The 19,209-nt window shown below is 44.0% G+C and overlaps 1 protein-coding gene and 1 pseudogene across 1 annotated transcript in view; one reads left to right on the top strand and one right to left on the bottom strand.

The window, feature by feature from the left end:
* The window catches only part of LOC125101596 (fibrocystin-like), a 269,137-nt gene that overhangs the window by 17,145 nt on the left and 232,783 nt on the right, over nt 1-19,209 (top strand). Inside the window, 12 exon segments of the mRNA XM_047731988.1 lie at nt 785-874; nt 978-1,068; nt 1,748-1,890; nt 3,529-3,659; nt 4,656-4,831; nt 7,478-7,616; nt 10,621-10,748; nt 14,780-14,964; nt 15,852-15,974; nt 17,150-17,255; nt 17,980-18,203; nt 18,205-18,259. Of these exon segments, the coding sequence (XP_047587944.1) occupies nt 785-874; nt 978-1,068; nt 1,748-1,890; nt 3,529-3,659; nt 4,656-4,831; nt 7,478-7,616; nt 10,621-10,748; nt 14,780-14,964; nt 15,852-15,974; nt 17,150-17,255; nt 17,980-18,203; nt 18,205-18,259 (1,591 nt within the window).
* LOC125102239 (cAMP-regulated phosphoprotein 19-like) lies at nt 14,243-14,617 on the bottom strand (annotated as a pseudogene).

Genomic DNA, 19,209 nt, shown 5'->3' on the forward strand with positions numbered 1-19,209 from the left:
AATTTTACTGTTAGGAATTTAATTTCCAGGTAAACTCTCTTTTAGAATCTTGTTCTCTGGAGTAGAGATAAAGTCCTACAAATAAACAGACCCACATACGCAAGCAAGCACATGAGTGTACACACACGTGATTCCTTTGCTGTTACTGACGCAGGTCCTATCTCTCCACTCATGGTGTTTTCTCCATCTGCTTTGTACAGGTCAAAGCCTTTGGGTCTCTCTGTGGTGCCCCATACTTGTGTTGAACAATATCAGTGCCCTTTCAGTTGCTTACTTCTTGGCGTACAAAGATGAATCCTTATGGACTCTGCTTTTCAAGTTTAGAGTCTAATAGTAACACATGTATGCAAATAACCATAGAACAAGGTAGAAAAGAGCAAGTGATGGAAGTGACCGATCTTCCTTTGTAACTAAAATATAGTGTGCCTGTCAGGGAGCATGTGAGGAGCAAAGCAGATACGGAATAAGACTCTGCTCCTGCCCTCCGGCCCCCACCGCACCCCTGGGAGAGGGTGCTAGGCGAGAAGGGCTGAAAGGGGCCCTTCAGGGGCTGCACTGACGTCTCACACCCTAACAAGAAGTGGGGGACACGGGTGAATAGGGAGATAGACATAGGAGAGTTTTCGTTCAGTGCTGACACTTGGGTTCGCAGATGTTTCTAGATGGTAGTGAGTTTAGACAAAACTGAAATTACAAATAAAAGGAAACAGACAGTGGAGGAGATGTGTCCCGAGTTTCTCTGGCTTAATTAGCCCGCGTCACTTATTCCTGTCACTCTCGACAGATGCTGACCGTGTCTGGCAGAGGGAGCTTCGTCCTTACTTGGGACAATGTCACCAGTCAGCCAATCTCTGGAAATGTCACAGCCCATCAGGTGGGAACCTTCTTCATATAATGACAGGTGGAGGAGTTGGGGGAGGGATCTTTATGTCCCCGGTGTACATTCTTGAGTTGGTTTGTTTGTTCTTTTAAAACAGATTCAAAGAGCCATTGAGGAGTTACTTGCCGTCAAATGCAAATTGGAACCACTTTCGGCTAGCAGCCTACTCTGGCTTGGGTTTGAACAAGGTGTGCTTGCCTTGCCTTGACAAATGCTGATCCTCTTCTCCATTGTCTATCTCTCTATCTTTTTCATTTCCTGCTACCAGAGTCAAGAAAAGTTACGGAAGCTGGATTTGGACACCCAGTGGTCACCAGAGTGATGGCACACGTGGGAGGAGGTCACTTGGTGTGGGTTTCAGAGAAAGAAAAGCCATTTCCCTGGGGCTGTCAGGTGGAGCCAAGTGCTCCCCATGCCGCCCATGGGAGAAAGGGCAAACCATACAGGGGGGAATGAAAACACTACAACAATGTATCTTATTTAATTCAAATTGTAGCCAAATAAAGGAATTGTTGCATGAAACAGTTGAATTGTTACATGAAACATGTTTACCAAATTATAAACATGCCAGGGATGGTTTTTAAGATACTAATGTGAGCTCAGTTATAGTCAGAGCTCCTTGTCTCTGCTTCTCAATAGTTTTTGATGCCATGGTACACAGAGAAAATTGTCATCAATGTTCGATGCTCTGTGGCAGACAGAATGGGGCTCTGCTGTCAGGAGCCTTCAAGCCTTCAAGCTCGAGCCTCGCTCTGCTAACCCAAAGGCTGATGTCATGGTGAACTCATAACCCAACCCCTTGACACATGTTGGGAAGCTCTGTCTTATCAATCTCTATGCCGGTCTTCCTGTTTTATCTGCCTCCAGGCCCAGAAGGTTCCAGCTTTGAGGGGGACCTCACCAGTGGAACAGAGCCCTTCTGCGGGAGGTTCAGCCTCCACCAGCCTCGACATCTTGTCCTAACACCCCCAGCTTCCCAGAAGGGCTACCAGCTAGATCAGTACACGCACGTAAGTAGCAGTGCTCACCCTCCTGGGTGGGTTGGGTAGGGAGGGTTATGCTCTGGGGTTGAGACTGAGGAAGCAGAAGCTAAAAGGAGTGATTGCTGGGATCTGCTCCCTGTGTGTTTCAGGCTGAGATTCTGGGTTTCTTAGCTGCTGTTTCAAGTGGTGAACAGATACCTCTGGTCCTTCATTAGTTAGTGGTTCCATGGAAATGCCTTTGTCTTAGCTGTAGACCCATGGATGTTTTTACATGCTCCAGGATCTTCTTTGCTCATTGGGGAAGAGCGTGGACACTGTAGTCAGACTGTTTGATTTTGAATTTTGACGCTACCCCTACATGTCCTCAGGGTCTCGCTTTAGTATACCCCTCTGTGAAATGGGTAGTCATATGGTCTAGAATTGTGGTGGAGATTAAATGAGATAGCCTACTAATGTATGCACTGGTTAGGACTCTGTTAAATGCTAGTCACTGTTCTTTATTATGTTTTTTTTTTTAAAGATTTGATTTATTTATTTGACAGACAGAGATCACAAGTAGGCAGAGAGGCAGGCAGAGAGAGGGGGAAGCAGGCTCCCCACTGAGCAGAAAGCCTGATGAGGGCTCGATCCCAGGACCCTGGGATCATGACCTGAACCGAAGGCAGAGGCTTTAACCCACTGAGCCACCCAGGCACCCCTATCGTTTTTTTTTTTTTTTTTTAAATTGATGGGTTGACTAACACATTTCTTGAGTAACTTATATCCTTTGTGCCAAGCTCTGCCATCTTTCATAAAAAGAGAGCAGCCTCTTTGCCCTTTGGGAGCTAGAGGGAGCCTAACGGGCTGGCTGAACTCATGGCAGTGTTTGGGGGTGGGTGGCTAGAGGACTCTCTTTCAGGCCTGAGATCATATCATTCTTTGATATTCCTCAAAATTCCATCTCCTATGTGTTTCAGGGTTCAGTCAGTTCTTAGTGGAACTTCCCCGGGGAGCTGGGATTAGGCATGTCAGGTTGGGGTCCCATCCATCTTCCAGTATGCCCTCTACAGGACGGGATCCCAAAGAGGGGCCATTTGCCCACATGGGGAAGTCTGGAATTATGGAGATGATTCTGGTTGTTACACTTGGGAAGTGTTACTGGCATCTAATGGGCAGTTTCTAAGGATGTTGCAAAACATCCCCCAATGCACAGGACAACCCCATTCCACGCCCCCTGCTGACCAGAAAAGAATTATCCAGTTTGAAAGGCCAACTGTGGAAAAAAAAAATTCTGTAATAAATTCTTCTTGGGAATTTTGCTTAACTCAGAAACCAAGGATGACAGTGAATTAGAGTTCAGGCACTGAGGCTCAGAGAGGTGAAGTGAACTGCTCAAGGTTACACAGGTAACTGGGTCAGAACAAGTGTGTTCTAGCTGAGATACTCCAAAGTCCTAACTGCCAAGCACAGTGGTAGGCATTTCATAACTCTCCGTGGAGTCAATGACAATTTATTCTGTTTGCCTTTCTGGTGAGATTAGTAAGCTCCAGGAGGATGGGACCTGGACTGACATTAACTATCACAGCATGAGGGAGTTTCCTAGGGACGGGACCCTCTTGATGACACATTGCTTGAATGGCTACTTCTTGCACTAATCGAACTCATACCCTTCTCTGTTGTCCATAGTTGTGCCTTGCATACAAAGGCCACAAGAATAACATCCTGAAGGTGACCGTATTTTTCACAACCGACTCTCAAAACTTCATTAAGAAGAACATCACCTGTGACTGGAGTCTTGTGGGGACCAGTCCCGACAGGTAGCTAATCTGTGGGAAGTGTGGTGGCAATTCTGCCGGCTGGGATGATTAGCTGTCTTGGGGATAGGGGCCCATGTGAGGTACTGATGATTTCTTATTTTGGGCCTCAGATATTAACCTGGGGTTCTTTTTTTTAAAATTTAACTATTTATTTTAGAGATAGAAAGCATGCACATAAGAAGGGGGAGGGACAGAAGGATAGTCTCAAGCAAGCGCAGACTCCCTCCTGACATGGAGCTGGATGTGGGGCTCGAACCACCACCCTGAGATCATGACCTGAGCTGAAATCAAGAGTGGGACTCTTAACCAATTGAGCCACCCAGGCACCCCTTCCCTTGGGATTCTGAACACATCTTAGTCAACTAAGAAGTTTGATTTAAGAGTAGTTAGTTGTTAGGAATATAATACTTTTTGCAAATACCCTTGACACTTTTCATGGGGATAGAATGATAGAACATCTTATGTGAGAGAGATTTTAGAGACTGTTCCTTGACATTACTGATAGGAAAAACTGGGACCCAGAGAATTATTCAGTCACCAAAATTTATATAGCAAGTAAATAAAGACTCTGCAATGAAACTCAGGCCTCTTGCTCCCTTGATTTTGTGTTCTTTCCATATTGGTCTTACGGGTTTTGTAAGTGGTCTTAAACCTCAGTGAGTCTAGGAGTATTAATCTTCTCTGTGGGTAGAGCCTAACGTATGACCTGCTGAAGATACATAATTATACTGTAATCTGAAAAAATGCTGCTGACATTGTCATGAGCGAATGACTGCCTTGAAGTGTGCCTCACCCACATGATACCACACACTGAGCTTGTCTTGGATGGGATGCCTGTACCCATGGCACACAGGACTGCTGGGGTGCAGGGGTTCTTGGAGTGTCTCTCCTGACTGCACAGTCTGCAGGCCCTCTGGCTGGTGAACTTGGCTCTCTGGGAAGGGGCTGCAGGTGCACACAGAGAGGCCCAGTTCTGCTGTGGGCTTTGTTTTTCAGTTGGCGGTTCACTTGCACGGACCTCTGGGAGACCTGTGTGCGTGGCTCTGTGGATCTCGAGCCAGCTCTGGTAAACTCCCCTGTGCTGGTTCACCAGATCGACCTCTTCCCTCTGTCTCAGGAGACCCGTGGGTTCTATGTGGATGAAATTATTATTGCGGACACAAACATAACAGGTGATTATTGAATCTGCTCTCTTTAAGGGGCCTGTCTATCAAATGCTGACCTCAGACTTTTCTGCTTGTGGCAGTTCTTCTTTTAATGCAGAGGAAACACATGACTCCCCATCTTGTCTGATTGGTCCTGGAAAGAAGATTGGTTTGGGATTGTGTGCCCTTGGTCCCTCTATCTTTCTAGCTAACCCCCCCCCCCCCCATTTATCCAGTGCTTGCTCTTCTGTGCTCTTACCCCAATTTTACCACTTTCATGCTGAGAAGCTTTGTTTCCTCATCTGTAAAATGGGCATAAGCAGGACCCCATCTTATTGAATTACTGTGAAGGTTAACTGAAGTATAGAATGTAATGAAGTCATTACAGGTCTTGGACCATGGGAAGTTCTCAATAAATATAAACAGTTATTATTACTATTATCATGATTATTATTAGGTTAGCAGGATTTCTACACCTATCCATGAATTTATGTCTGTCCTGCAAATTGCTGGAAGGAATAAGGCAATATCTGGTCCTGTAAATGGGCTAAAGGTCTCATTTACACCTTCAAGGCAGACTCAGAAAAGTGAGAGAGTTAACCATGTCTTTATGAGAATAGGCTTGTCCTGCTTTCTGCCTATCCACATTCCTCCTACTCAACTTTCAGAGCTCAAGCTTAGTCCTTTCCTCCATGATCTTCCCCCTTGATCTCCTTTAGGCACAGCAACCTCCCCTAGCTTTGCTTGTCCATGAGTCTTAGGGACAAAGAGCTCATCAGGGGTCCTGCTGTCATCAGGAGTCCAGGCTGTGCAAGTATGATGGGCACTCAGGGGAAGAGAAACCCACAGCCAAGACAGAATGGGGCAGTCTGTCCCTGGGCTTCGAGGCTTCCAACTTTTGCCCACTTTCCCTTTTCCCTTTATAGTCTTGTGTCTGAAAGTTATAGAGCTGAGGGCAAGAGAGATTGGGGGATGGTGGCAGGAGGTCTCACTTTCGGCCCTGAAATCTCCTGATTCTAGGATACTCATCAAAATTCCATTTCTTACCTGGTTCACCGGTTTAAGTGTTTGGGGACATCTGTGCTTTGACTGATTTCAAACCCTGTTCATGTTATGGCATAATTAGGCGATGATAATATTCAAATGGAGTGCTGGGGTAACCACTTGAATTTCTTGGGGCCCAAGACAACTGGCTGGACCTTTTGTTGCTCTCCCCACCCCCCACCTAAGCACTATCTGGATTCCTGGAGTGCTGAGGCGATCAATATTTCATGCACTTGAACCATCGACTGGGAACTCAGGACTAGATGATCAACTCTGTTTCCACTCTCTCTAAACCCCTGAAGTCCAGGAGCCAGAGCCCCTCCTCACTGCCCCACCCTTTAGCCACCAAATGCTCCAGTATGTGGGACCACCTAGGGTTGAGGTGAGGGGCAGGGGGGAAGGGAGGAGTGGCTTGGGTGAAATAGGCCCCCCTCCCATTTTGTCTAGTTTCCCTGCTGGCGATGACTTTGCTTTGAGGATGATTTAATGGCAAGATGAACCCTCCACAATCAGGCCCGATAGCCATTTTTAACTGAGATTTATCTGATCAGCTTCACACTTTATATTCTCTGATCTCCTCTCCTCTATGAATGTTCCTTGTATGTAATGGTGCCTATCACTTACTTCTCATTGAGATCTCAGAAGCCCATGAAGTGGTCCTATTATCTCCACTCTGTAGATGAGGAAACCAAAACTAAGAGGGGTTGAATATCTTGTCCCAAATCACACAGCTGGGATGGGGGGGTTGTCATCTGGACACCAGAGCCAAGCCTTCAATGACTCTGTGCCCAGATGAGCAAATAAGCATTTATTGAACACCTACTGTGTGCTTAGTATCATGCCAAATTAGCAGGGGTCATGCAAAGATGCTGCGCTTTGGACAGTCCACAGAACAGTGGATCAGAACACTGCCCACTGTTCTGATCATACAGTCTTGGGGAAGATGTGTCCCTTACCCAGGGGAAGAGAATCATAAAATATTATGCTGGTCATTTTGAATCTGCCATCCCACTAAACTCCCTGTGCCATGCAGATTGATGTGTTATGATTCCCACTTAACCAATGAGGAAACAGTCTTAGGTTATGTTGATCAGCCAAATGGTTACCTAATACAAGTGGAAAATCAGGATTTGCGCAGTAGTTCGTTTGAAGGCTTGCCCTGTTTCTGCGCATATGCTGAGCCCGCTCTGTGAATGAGCGCTCACATACCCCTAGAGGGCGCCTGTGCGCTCAATGTTCTGAAGGGGATCTGCTGTAGGTTCCCAGAGTTGCCAGGGGCCTTGGGGAGGAAAGGAGGAAGGGGTAGCAGTCCCGCTGCAGTAGGTCCTCTCTGTGTGGGGGTGCATCGCATAGCGTCGGGAGGGACGTTGGCCTGGTGTGGGGCTTATTAAACTTAGCTATGGAATTAGCGTTTGTCTCACTCAACCATGACCTCACATTTTCCTTCTGGTCTGAAGCCGCGTCCTCCTGCCTCCTTTTCCTTTGCTCTCATAGTGGCAGACAGGTGGGAATCTCTGCTTGAAGTGGGGGTTGAGAACTAAGTAACTCAGCATCTGCCACGGGGATTTTCCCCGTGGGAAAAAAAGCAGACACCAGTTGCTTGCTGACGATGGGATCATTGGTCTCTAGTTTCTCAAGCAGATTCCGAAACAGCTCGCCCCGGGGGCAACCTGGTAGAGTCGCTCTGCGTGGTGGGATCCCCTCCAGTCTACAACATCAGCTTCTGGTTGGTGGGGTGCGGCCGGGAGCTCCCACTCATCACCGCAAGGTAGGGAGAGGTCTTTGCTCACTTGTCCCTTCTTACGGTTGTTAGTTGGCCTGGGGGGGACACAGAGGTGGGACTTCTATCAGGAAGAGCTACCTGACTTGTTGCTTAAAACCACGGTTCTCAGTCTTAACAATGCAGAACGGATTCACCTGGGAAGTCTTGTTAAAACACAAATTGCTGGGCCCTAACCACTCTGTCTCTAACTCAGTAGTTCTGAGGGGAGGCCTCAGAATTTGAGAATTTGCATTTCTAATGAGCTCCCAGGCAACGCTGATTCTACTGGTCTGGGGCCTACACTTTGAGAGCTTATTTCTAGTAAATTTGTTTTTAAGTAGTTGTATTTTTCTGCTGTTCAGAGCTTCCCATTACCACTGTATTCTGCTTACTTTCCGCATTCCATTTTCCATATATTAATCTAATTGGAATTTTTCGAAGCAAAATGAAATAGTCTAAGGAAAAAACCCAGCTGTTTCTTTTTTTGGGGGGGTTATTATGCTAAGGGAAATGAGTCTTTAGAGAAAGACAGTTATCATATGATCTCACTGATATGAGGAATTTGAGAGGCAGGGCAGGGGTGGTTATGGAGGGAAAAATGAACAAGATGGGACTGGGGAGGGAGACAAACCATAAGAGACTCTTAATCTCAGGAAGCAAACTGAGGGTTCTTGGAGGGGGTGGGTGGGAAGGATGGGGACGGCTGGGTGATGGACACTGGGGATGGTATGTACTATGGTGAGAACTGTGCATCGTGTAAGACTGATGAATAACAGACCTGTACCCATCCCTGAAGCAAATAATACATTATATGTTAATAAAAAACAACAAAAAAAGCTGTTGCTAAGAACTTACCACCAGATGGTACTAGAGGCCCATAAGCGTTGCTTCTTACTAGACCTCAGAGTCTAGGCGCTGTTTATAAAGCAGTAACCAAGGATCAGGCTCCATCCACCCAACTCCTGGAACACACGTGTGCTCTAATTCGTTTTTTTCATTTTTCACTTAAACCCCAATAGGGATGAAAGACTCGAGATGCGCTGCCTTTAACATTTTTCTTTCCATCTTTTTCTAACATGTGCCAAGATGAGTTCTGCTCATACATGGCTGGGGCGGTGTATAAAGGGCGGGTACAGAGAGCTTGAGTCTGTGGTCTGCTCTCCTTGACTTAGTGTTCCATGGCCCGCTGGGCAGGAAAGATGTGCAGACCATCAACAGGATCAAGGAGTGAAGGAGCAGCGGTGGGGGAGGGGGAGCGGCCATCTTAGCCATCCTGCAGTCCTGCATTCCCCATGCCAACGCTTTAACTCAGAAATGCTAGAGGCTGATTTGGGTTACTCTGAACAGGTTCACAATGGCAGCCTTCCTTTCTCCTATTTCCTCAAGTCCATTAACTCCTTCCGGAAGCCTCCCGCCTCAGCAACACAGGACCCCCTTGGGCTGGCCTCTGCTAACTTTATCCCCCAATGCAGATGGCATCACTCTCTTTCTGTATAGTTGTATTAAGTGCATCGACATGCAGTTCTTTTTCTTTTTTAAAAAGATTTTATTTATTTATTTGTCAGAGAGAGCACAAGCAGGGGGAGCCGGAGGCAAAGGGAGAAACAGGTTCCCTGCGGTTTCTCCTGAGCAAGGAGCCTGATGGGGGGCTCGATCCTAGGACCCTCGGGATCATGACTTGAGCTGAAGGCAGATGCTTAACCCACTGAGCCACCCAGGCATCCCATCAACATGTAGTTCTTAATATTGATAAAGGTCATATATATTTATTGTTGAAAATTTGGAAAATATAGTAAAAGACTTAGGAAAAGATAAAAAGTCACTCATAATCCCTCTGCTTAGAGGTAACTTATACTGATATGTTAGATCCATATTCTAACTCCCTTTTTTCTAAGCAGTTTTTGTATACATATGCCCATATATATATGTATAATATTTACTTTTAAACCTCAAATTAGGACCATACATTACACACTATATTTGGTAACATGCCCATTTCACTTAATGGCCTAAATTGAATATTTCCCCATATCACTGATGGGGAATGGTATGATTTTTCTAAAATATGATTTCATTGGCTGAACGGTAGTCCGTCTCATGGTATGTCATGATTTATTTGACCATCTATTGTATTAAAAGCAAGATTAGGCAGGCCAGTGTGTTTGCACACAGGAACCAGCTAAGAAGTTGGCCAGAAGGAGTGGCCTGTGTGTCAGACGGATACAGAGTGGGGAAGTGTCTGTGGGACAGGGCACTGTCTGCTCACTTGATGATGTGAATGGGTTAGAGAAGACCACGTTCTCTGTCTACTCTGTGCTTCAGGGCCAAAGCTGTGGAGGCTGGAGGCTGGGTTCATCACTTTTTATTCTGGGTTCCTGTGTTCCCAGGATCAGTGCAGAGACAGGGTGGAACATTCTGTAAGAATCCGAATATTTGGGATGCCTGGGTGGCTCAGTTGGCTAAGTGTTTGCCTTCGCTCAGGTCATGATCTCAGTGTCCTGGGATCGAGCCCCACACCGGGCTTTCTGCTCAGAGGGGAGTCTGCTTCTCTCTTTGCCCTTCTCCCCCACTGCTTGTGTTCCCAATCTCTCTGTCTCAAATAAATAAACAAAATATTTAAAAAAAATTTAAAAGATTTTATTCATTTGTCAGAGAAAGCACAGGCCAGGGGAGAGGCAGGCAGAGAGAGACGCAGACTCCCCGCTGACCAGGGAGCCTGATGTGGGACTTGATCCCAGGATCCCGGGATCATGACCTGAGCCGAAGGCAGATGTTTAACTGACTGAGCCATGAATGCATCCCAATAAAGTCTTTTTTAAATAAAGAATCTTAAAATTTCCACTGTACCTCTTCTGCTGTGATGGGACAGGGTATCCAATGTTTGGGAGGTTGAGATTGTGTCCTGGAAACATGGCTGACTGCATGTTCTTTGAGCTGGGGTTAAGTTCTGTCTGGAGTGGCACTTCTGGATGGTTACTGTGCTTAAGGCTTTGTTTTTGACCTGCCACAGCTCTGTGCCCACTGAAGGAGGACAAGAAGGATCTGGGGTGGTCCAGGTGACAACACAGAGGATACAGAAGACAAGCCCCCCTTTAGGAGGATACTTCCGCATCCAACTTCCTACCACAGAGATTCCTGGTAAAGGGACAATTGGAGGGCATCAGTGTCTCATTTTCATTTTTAGGGGCATTCTCGGGCAAACAACATCCTGAGAGATTGTCAGGCAGGGTGACAGCCTTAAAGCCATTTTGTTTAGTTTCCAGCGTTTGAACATGGCCTTCTTAAAATTAAAGATCTGGACAATAATGATACCATATCATTTAATAGGATCCCAACTTTTTAGTTTTGTGGATGTGGAAACTGAGTGGAACTTCCCGGGATTGTCATAACAAATCACTGCAACCTTGGTGGGTTCAAACAACAGAAATCTGTTCTCTTGAATTTCTGGAGACCAGAAACCCAAAATCAAGTTTTCAGTGGTGCCACACTCCCCCCCGAGGGCTCTAGGGGAGGATCTCTTTCCCAGCTCTTCCAGCTTCTGGTGGCTGCCCATATTCCGTGACCACATCATTCCCACTCCTGCTGCCGTGGTCTCATTGTTTCTTCCTCTTCTGTCTCAAAGACTCCTCTGTCTCTCTCTTATAAGGATACATAGGATTGCATTTAGGGCCTACCTGATAACCCAGGATAAGCTGTTCCTCTCAAGATTCTTAACCACATCTTCTGCAATATAAGATACACTCTTTTGCCTTATAAGGAAATAGTCATAGGTTCCAGGGATTAGGACACTGATGTCTCTTTCTGAAGACCCATGGGGCCCAGTATGGCAGGTCTGGATATGAACTCGGGTATTTGATTATTAGGTCAGTCCTCTTCTCTCTAGAGTTTCCTAGGCCAATTTCTGTGGTAGACATCATCCTTCCAAGTCAAACTCCATGGTGTCACCATATGCTATTGAGAATTTGAGTGGTCATAAAAGTGTAGAAAGAGCTTTCAGATGTAATTGGTGTGGAACCTTTTCTAAATCCTTAAGAATACACACATTTCACAAAGGATAAGGAATAGAGGTGATGGCACTATTTATTTGGTAAAACCCTAGGAGAATCAGAAGGGAGGCTCAGGAGAGGTAAAGTGTGGCTGTATAAAAATTGGCACGTGGCCCAAAAGTCTCTGTCCTCCCAAGAAAATGATGGCTGGGCTTGCAAGAATCTTCTCGGGTGGGAGGAATGGGGTTTAACTCCAATTGGGCCACTTAGGACAAACTGAAGGCCGTGGGCTATTGGAGTCTGATAAATTTGGGTGAGTAAGTGACAGCGCCCTGTGTCTCTGAAGTCCATCCCTGGGTCATGCTTCCCTTCTCATGAGCTGCAGCTTGTCTGTAGATACTCTTCCTGCCATCATGTTCTGTTGTGATGCCCTTCACATCACTGCCAAACAATCCAGGGAAGTCAGCCTTAACTAGGACTTGGGAAATGGTAATGGCCTCACATTATCTAAATGTGGAACAACCTTTTTTAAAAGGAGAAGAATTTTGTTTGCATTTTAGAAAGACAGTGGTCTTTTCTTAACCCTCCCAGACTGTGTGGACTTCAAGAGGAAGACCCTTGGAGTTAGAAGGCATTTTGGGTTAAGTGAAAACCCGTCTTGCTTGATTGGCCTGCTTCTGAATCTTGTTGGGTCTCATTTTCTTCATTCTAAAGTAGGCATTAGGATACCTAAATGGCCCACCTCCTGGGACTTTTGGGAGTAGCTAATGAAATGGAAACTTTTGGTAAAGCAAGAACCAGGGTTCAAACACGAGCAGGGCTTAAGCACAGAGCGCTGTTATTTTTCTGTGGGGATGTGGAATGGGAAGCAGGTGGTTGGGCTTAAAAGAATTCTAATAGAGAAACCAAAGTTCAATGCCAACATTCCTCAGCTGGGTTGGCTAAGTTTTTATGGGTGTCAGCTGCTGTGAGCCTCCCCCACTCCCTGTGAAAGGTGGCCAACTTTTCTCTGTTCACAGGGCCAGCTAAATTTTTCCAGGGAAAACCCACCATTTAATTAAGCTTTCAGGCATTACCAGGGGCCTGGAGTGTATATTTGGAGTTGACAGTAGAGAAGGCTTTGTCTGATGGGACGATGCTCTCCGCTTGCTCTGAGATGGGACACTGATTAAAGGTATCACAATATAAAAAGTAGGCATCTCCTTGTGTTTGCCTTAGGAAACACATGGTTAACTGGGCTGGGGTTTCACTCAAAGGCACATTTTTTTTTTTTCAGTATAAAGTTCCTTTTATTTAAACAAGTGTCAAATATTAGTAATAATACAGGATTAAGAGTGGTTAATTAACAACTGAGAAATTATAAGAAAAACATCATTCTGTTATAAAATATAGCATTCAGCAGAGCAAATTTCAAGAGTGAGGATATACACCTATGCTTCAGAACAGACTAAACAGCACAGCCGAGCACGATTTGAGTCAAAGAAGCAAGGAAAAAAAGGAGGGAGGGGCCATAGGAGGCAGAGTATTGAAGCTTTTTTATTCTAGTGTCCCCAAATTGACTGTGGAAGTAAAAAGTTTCTACATTAAAAAAGTTTATATAAATTACATGAATTGCAATTTTCATAAAAGTCAAAATGAAATGTTCTGCATAGGACAAAGATATGCCTAAGCAACATATCATATCTGCACAAGGCCACTGAATGTCATGGATATTAATAACAAATGAAAAAGCTTAAGTCTATGACAGACTAAGCAAAGATTTGTTTGGTATTCTATAAGCCCAAGATTGTAAACTACTCTTACTATACAAAAGCTCTAATGACATACAGAGTTTTGTGTAGGAACTCTTGTGCTTCTGGTTGGCACATCATCTACTTTTTAATATGTGAAATTAATACAGACATTTGTGAGAGGTTGTGCAAAACTATTGTATTTACAAAAATGGCACAAAAGTGAATTCAACAGTCGATGCACATGCACACTTCATTCACATCTTCAACAAAGGATATTCTAACACTACAGAACTGAGTAAGAACACTAGCTTCAACAGCAGCTGTTAAGCACTAGAGTCACATAAGTTACACCAGAATGGGCAAATATTGCCCAAGTAAAATCTATTGTTAAAGCTGAAACAGGTTTAAGGCCATTCAAGTTCAAGCACAGAGAAACAAATCTTTCAAAACCCCATCTATTTTTGTTTGAAGAATGTGACCTTCTTTCCAACTTGTGGTCTTAAACTTCTGTTTTACAAAATCCAAAAGGAAAATACAGAAGAAATCAATACAATAAAGGTTATATTAAATAAGAGTAACATACAAAGCTATAATTAAGATGAATTAAAGAAAGCCAAAAGATTACAATTGTAAAACTTGCTTGTTACTTGTTGAATCAGTCCTATACTAGAAGTTAGGTAATATATACAACTATTTTCAAGTAGATTACTTTATGTTGCTCTAACATGTTCTCTTTATCAGTGCACTGTTAAAACTAATCAAAACTCTACACACGAATATTCCCTTACAATAGCAGCACACACTACCCGCTACTGCAAAGCTGTCATTCTCAAATGACTTGAGTGAATGAAAGGAAATAAAAGCAGAGAAGTAACATATTAAGGAGAAATAATGGAATTAGAAGATTCATGCAGTTCAGCTCTTTTAATCAGCCAGCCAGCTTGCTAGCAACAAGGGATGGATTGCCGTTGAGGAAGGTCCTGTGGAGTGGGAATGTGGTCACCAGTGACCTCTGTCTTATCCGGAGCTGCAGTAGGAAGCTGCTTGTTCTTTCATTTTTAGCTTTAGCCATGTTGTAATCCCAGAATCAAAATATTTTTGCCGCTTTCTGTAATCGTTTCCTTAAGAAATCTGAACCTCCAGGCTTTTGTCCCAGATGAGGATACCTTGCTTTTAATTTTGCTTCTTCAGCTTTCTCTGGACTAGTCACTTTATCTTCCATTTCCTTCTGCTCCTCCGCAGAGGCTGCCTCAGGTACTTCCGCTGACATACTGCTCCCCTCTGACCCTTCTCCCTCCGGTTCTGCGACTCAAAGGCACATTTTGAACTTGAGGGTCTCCTCTATAATTAGTGGCTTCTTTACATTTATTCTCTGTTATTTTAATGAGGAAACCCGGTGTGGTGGAGTAATTAGTATCTTGTATGTTTATATCAAAACCTTATTCCACAGATGTCCCCGTGCATGTATCAGCTAGTGACCTTCGCAAGCTTTTACAGAACAATGCTGATAACTTCACATCTAGGTACCTCAACGCCAGTGACTTCGCTGTGACAGAGGATCTAAAGTCTTGCTACGAACATGTGTGGACCCTCTCCTGGTCCACCCAAGTTGGAGATTTGCCCAATTTCATTAGGGTATGTATGCTAGTGCTGTGGATTTGACATCCAGGAGCAATTTTGTTAAAAGAAAAATCAGAATTATATGGGTGAAAACTGTCATGAATTATTAATTTTATTTGAATATTCAAATATTTGGGAAGTTTTCAAGGCATGTTTTTAAATCTCATACGTTCAATTGCTGATAAGCAATTTAAACCCAATGTCTTCTTCCCTAACTCAGTGTAGGTAGAAGTTGTTGGTCAGTGTCCATCGTACAATGATTCTACAATCTGTTATTGGATAATTTAAGCAGATGTGATTGACTTAGATTATCATGGAGGCAGATGGCACAACAGAAGGAAGTTTCGAAAAGGAGTTGCTGTCTCTGGATAATGACAAAACCAGATGCTCTTGCATATTTAGGGTTTAAAAAAATAATCTAATGATCATCTAGCATTTGGTTATTATAAAAATGAAACCCAAGATAAAATTTTATATCCCCGTTATATGGTATTGGGTCATCTGGTTTTCAAACAGAATACTGGGGTAGAGATGGAGGATGGACGAGAGTCATCTCATAGCACTTTTCCCCTTAACCTTTTATTTTATTATTTTGGATTGCAAACATATAAAATAGAAAAGCACATAGAAAGGAGAATATCTCAAGACAGAAGATTGTTTTTGTGCCTTTTTTTTTTTTTTTTTTTTGCAGCTCTACTGGCACATAAATATTCCTCTAGTCTACTAGGGGCTTTCATTAACTGTTACTTACAGTTAGGTTCTAGGCTTCACCCCAGTGTCACCTTCACTTTCTAGCATCTGGTTACCTGAAATGTGAGAGACCCTTTATCATGAGGTTTAGACTTCTATTAGATTAGACTTCTGTTCTGTGACAGAATTCACCAGAAATGTAACCATCTCAGGTCTCTGATGCAAATCTGACTGGAGTGGACCCTGCTGCAGCCATGCGTGTGGTGTATGATGGTGGAGTTTTTCTTGGACCCATATTTGGAGACATGTTGGTTACCACCAACCAACACTCTCAGGTGAGAGTGCATGGGCCGCCCAGAGTACAAGCACCACTTCCAAGGGTCTCAGCCCAGTATCCTGGATCAGTTTTCCACTCCATAAAACAGAGACAATTATGGCTGTCCCCTTTTTACTTCCACAGTGCATGAAAAACACTTCGAAAAATAGAAGCGCTTTGTAAACACAGTATCCTATTATTATAATTATTGATGCTGTGATTATGGTCCCCAAAATGGCGAACCTCGATAGTCACATAGGATTTGTTACCTCCACGCAGTGGCACTGGAAAGTAAATGAGCTAAGTCCATGCCTTTTCTCCTTAAAATGTCCTTTATATCTTTCCGTCTGCCCATAGTCCTGTTATAGGTCATCTGCTTGAATTTGAGAAATTTAAAAATGTGAAAACTACAAAAGAATAATGTAACCAACACCTGGGTATCCAAACCAAAGGTTAATAATGGCCACCATTTTGATAGATTATATTTTTTGTGTGTTTATGAATAAAAGAGAACATAATAACATTGAAGTGTTCTTTATCATGTATGCCTTCATGCCATCCCCACACCCTTTCCCTCCATAAGCAAACAGTATTATAAATAGAGTGTGTGCTTTTAATCTATATTTTATATGTAGAGCATCAAACAGGTCCTATTTTTTTTTCACCATCTCCACGTATGGTAGAGTTCTACCACATTAACATTAGTAACAGTGAAAGGAAGAGTCATGTAGTCTCTTATTGGGGACCTACCATTTTTAGAACAAAAGACCCCCAAACCAAAGGCCCAGGTAGACTATTTTCCAGTTGCATATCCATGTAGTACAATGCAAGGAAGGTGCCTGCCTTTGTTGGCATGTACCAGCAAAGAAAAGACTTTTCACAGATATCTAGTTGAACATAATCTAGAGTGATAAAAGTCATTGGATAGTTTGAATTTTCTTAAATTTACTACAGAGAGGAAATTTACTCAAGATTTACCATATTTGATTATAGAAATGTTAAGTTTCCAGCATAACAGCCATCATTTTAAGAAAGCCCTAACATGCTTTGAATCATTCATTAGGGTTTGTTACTGAGAAATAGAAGAAAGAGTCAAACATGTTAATTTGGGCAAATTTCATAAGTGCTTTCTGAGTACTCTTGAGCACATGAAATGCATACATTTGCCTTTACATTATTCTGCCTTTTTTTCAGGTGGTTGTGCGTGTGAATGACATACCTGCCCATTGCTCAGGTTCCTGTTCTTTCCAGTACCTCGAAGAGTCAACTCCCCAGGTCCACTCAGTGTGGTATTCCCTTGGTATGATTTGTGAGTTGGCATTGAGACGGTCATGACTTCAGGCTCAGTGATTTCTTAGAGGCAAGTACCTGGTGATGGGTGGACAGGAGGGGCATCCGTTTCATGGGGTGGATATTAAGTGATACAGCAGTAGTATATTTTTTGTTCAATCTAAATAATATGGTTATGGTTTGAAATGGAGGCAGGGTGGAGGTGTTTTTTGTTTTGAGAGCAAAAGAGACTGCACACCTGAGCAGGGGAAGGGCGGGAGGCGGGGGGAGAGGGAGAGAGAGAATCCCAAGCATGTGCCATACTGAGTGTGGAGCCCAATGTGGGGCTCAGTCTCACAACCCTGAGATCATGAGACCTGAGCTGAAACCAAGAGTGAGACACTTAATCAACTGAGCCAACCCAGGTGCCCTGAGACAGTTGGGGATTTGATGACCTAAAATGTTTTATTCTCTTTGTCCCCTGTTTTGAAATGTTTATTTTGATTTTTTTTTTATCATTTTTAAAGAGTTGAGTAGTGTTCTCTTATTCCTAGTTTTGAGAAAACTTCAGATGGGGGCTGTACATTGCAATAATAAATATAGATGCCCAATACTGGAGTCCTCATTCAACTCCTTGAATTTGGGAGGGAAGGTGAGAGGGAATGAACATTTGACATTAGACAGAGTTCTCTTAAATGGAGTTACAGCATTGAGAGATGACTTTGTTCTTTTACTTATTATTTTTCTTCTTTAAGATGGTGACATCCACCTACTGGTTTATATTTTTGGAACTAGTTTCTCTGGGGACCCCAAGGCCGTGGAGGGTTACGGTGAACAAAACGATCTGCAAGAGTTCTTTTCCTCAAACGAAACAAACGTGGTCTGTCAGACAGACCTGCTGCCGGTCGGAATGCATCAGCTCTCCGTGGTGGTGAGGCCTTCTGGTCGTGCCATCAACGCCAGTGGAGAAGCCCTCTTCCCTAAACGTGGAGCCCAGACTGGTTGCTGTGGAACCTTCCAGAGCTTCAGAGATTGGTAATCTGGGGAGCGCCCCACCCAGCCCCTGACCCTCTGATGCTAGCATGCTTGCCGAGATGCAAGGAATGCAGTCGTGTCACGTGATAAATTCCATACCCCCTGTGGGTCACAGGTTTTGTTTTCGGTCATCAACATTTTTTCTAATGACCTATAGACTTTTGAGCCCTTAAATGAAGTCACTTGCCACATAAAGGATCATAGCTGGCTGAGGGTGTCAGCATAACTGGGTCAGTCACTGGGGCACTGGAACAATTTGGTCCAGGGAAAACAACACTAGGTTGGGAATTAGGACACGGGCCTGGGTTTTTGTCCTGCGGAAGTCAGATGTGTGACTTAGGAGTCTCGATTACTTTTATGGAGGCCGTTTCCTAATAACAATGTACGGTAGGGCATGGTATCATTATTGAGTACCTCATCTGGGGAGTTGCACTCCCTAAGTGCCTAGAGCTGACCCAAAGGTGGAATTCCTGTCCCAGTTTTTTGAGGTGAGATGATGGTGGTTTGAAGAAGAGTGACTTGTCCAAGGCTTTCCAAAGGGAAGAGGGAGAGTTGGATACAAACGGGGATTTTCAGTAGCTCAGCCTCCTGCTTCTTCTAAGCTCTCCCTGCTGTTTAGCTATGCGGTGGGCCTAATGATGCCTGATTCACCAGCCTCCTACTTTTGTGTGAGATTAAAATGAGTGAACAGATGGGAAAGGACCTTGAAAAGTAAAAAACATTTACAAATACAAAGTATAGGTCTTATGTACACAAATGTTTGTGGAGTGAGGTACAATTGGGTCCTTGGCCAGCATGCAAAGCCAACTACTGTCTAAGCAGGAGGGGTAGACCGAGGGCAGTGGGTCTGATCGACACTGACCTCATGGATTGTAGGTTAGTGCCATGGAAACCAAGGATCTCTCCATGCCTTCTGAGGGACGCAACCAGTTAAAAACAACCCAGCCAGG

The sequence above is a fragment of the Lutra lutra genome, chromosome 6 (assembly GCF_902655055.1).
Source record: "Lutra lutra chromosome 6, mLutLut1.2, whole genome shotgun sequence".
NCBI classification, from domain to species: domain Eukaryota; kingdom Metazoa; phylum Chordata; class Mammalia; order Carnivora; family Mustelidae; genus Lutra; species Lutra lutra.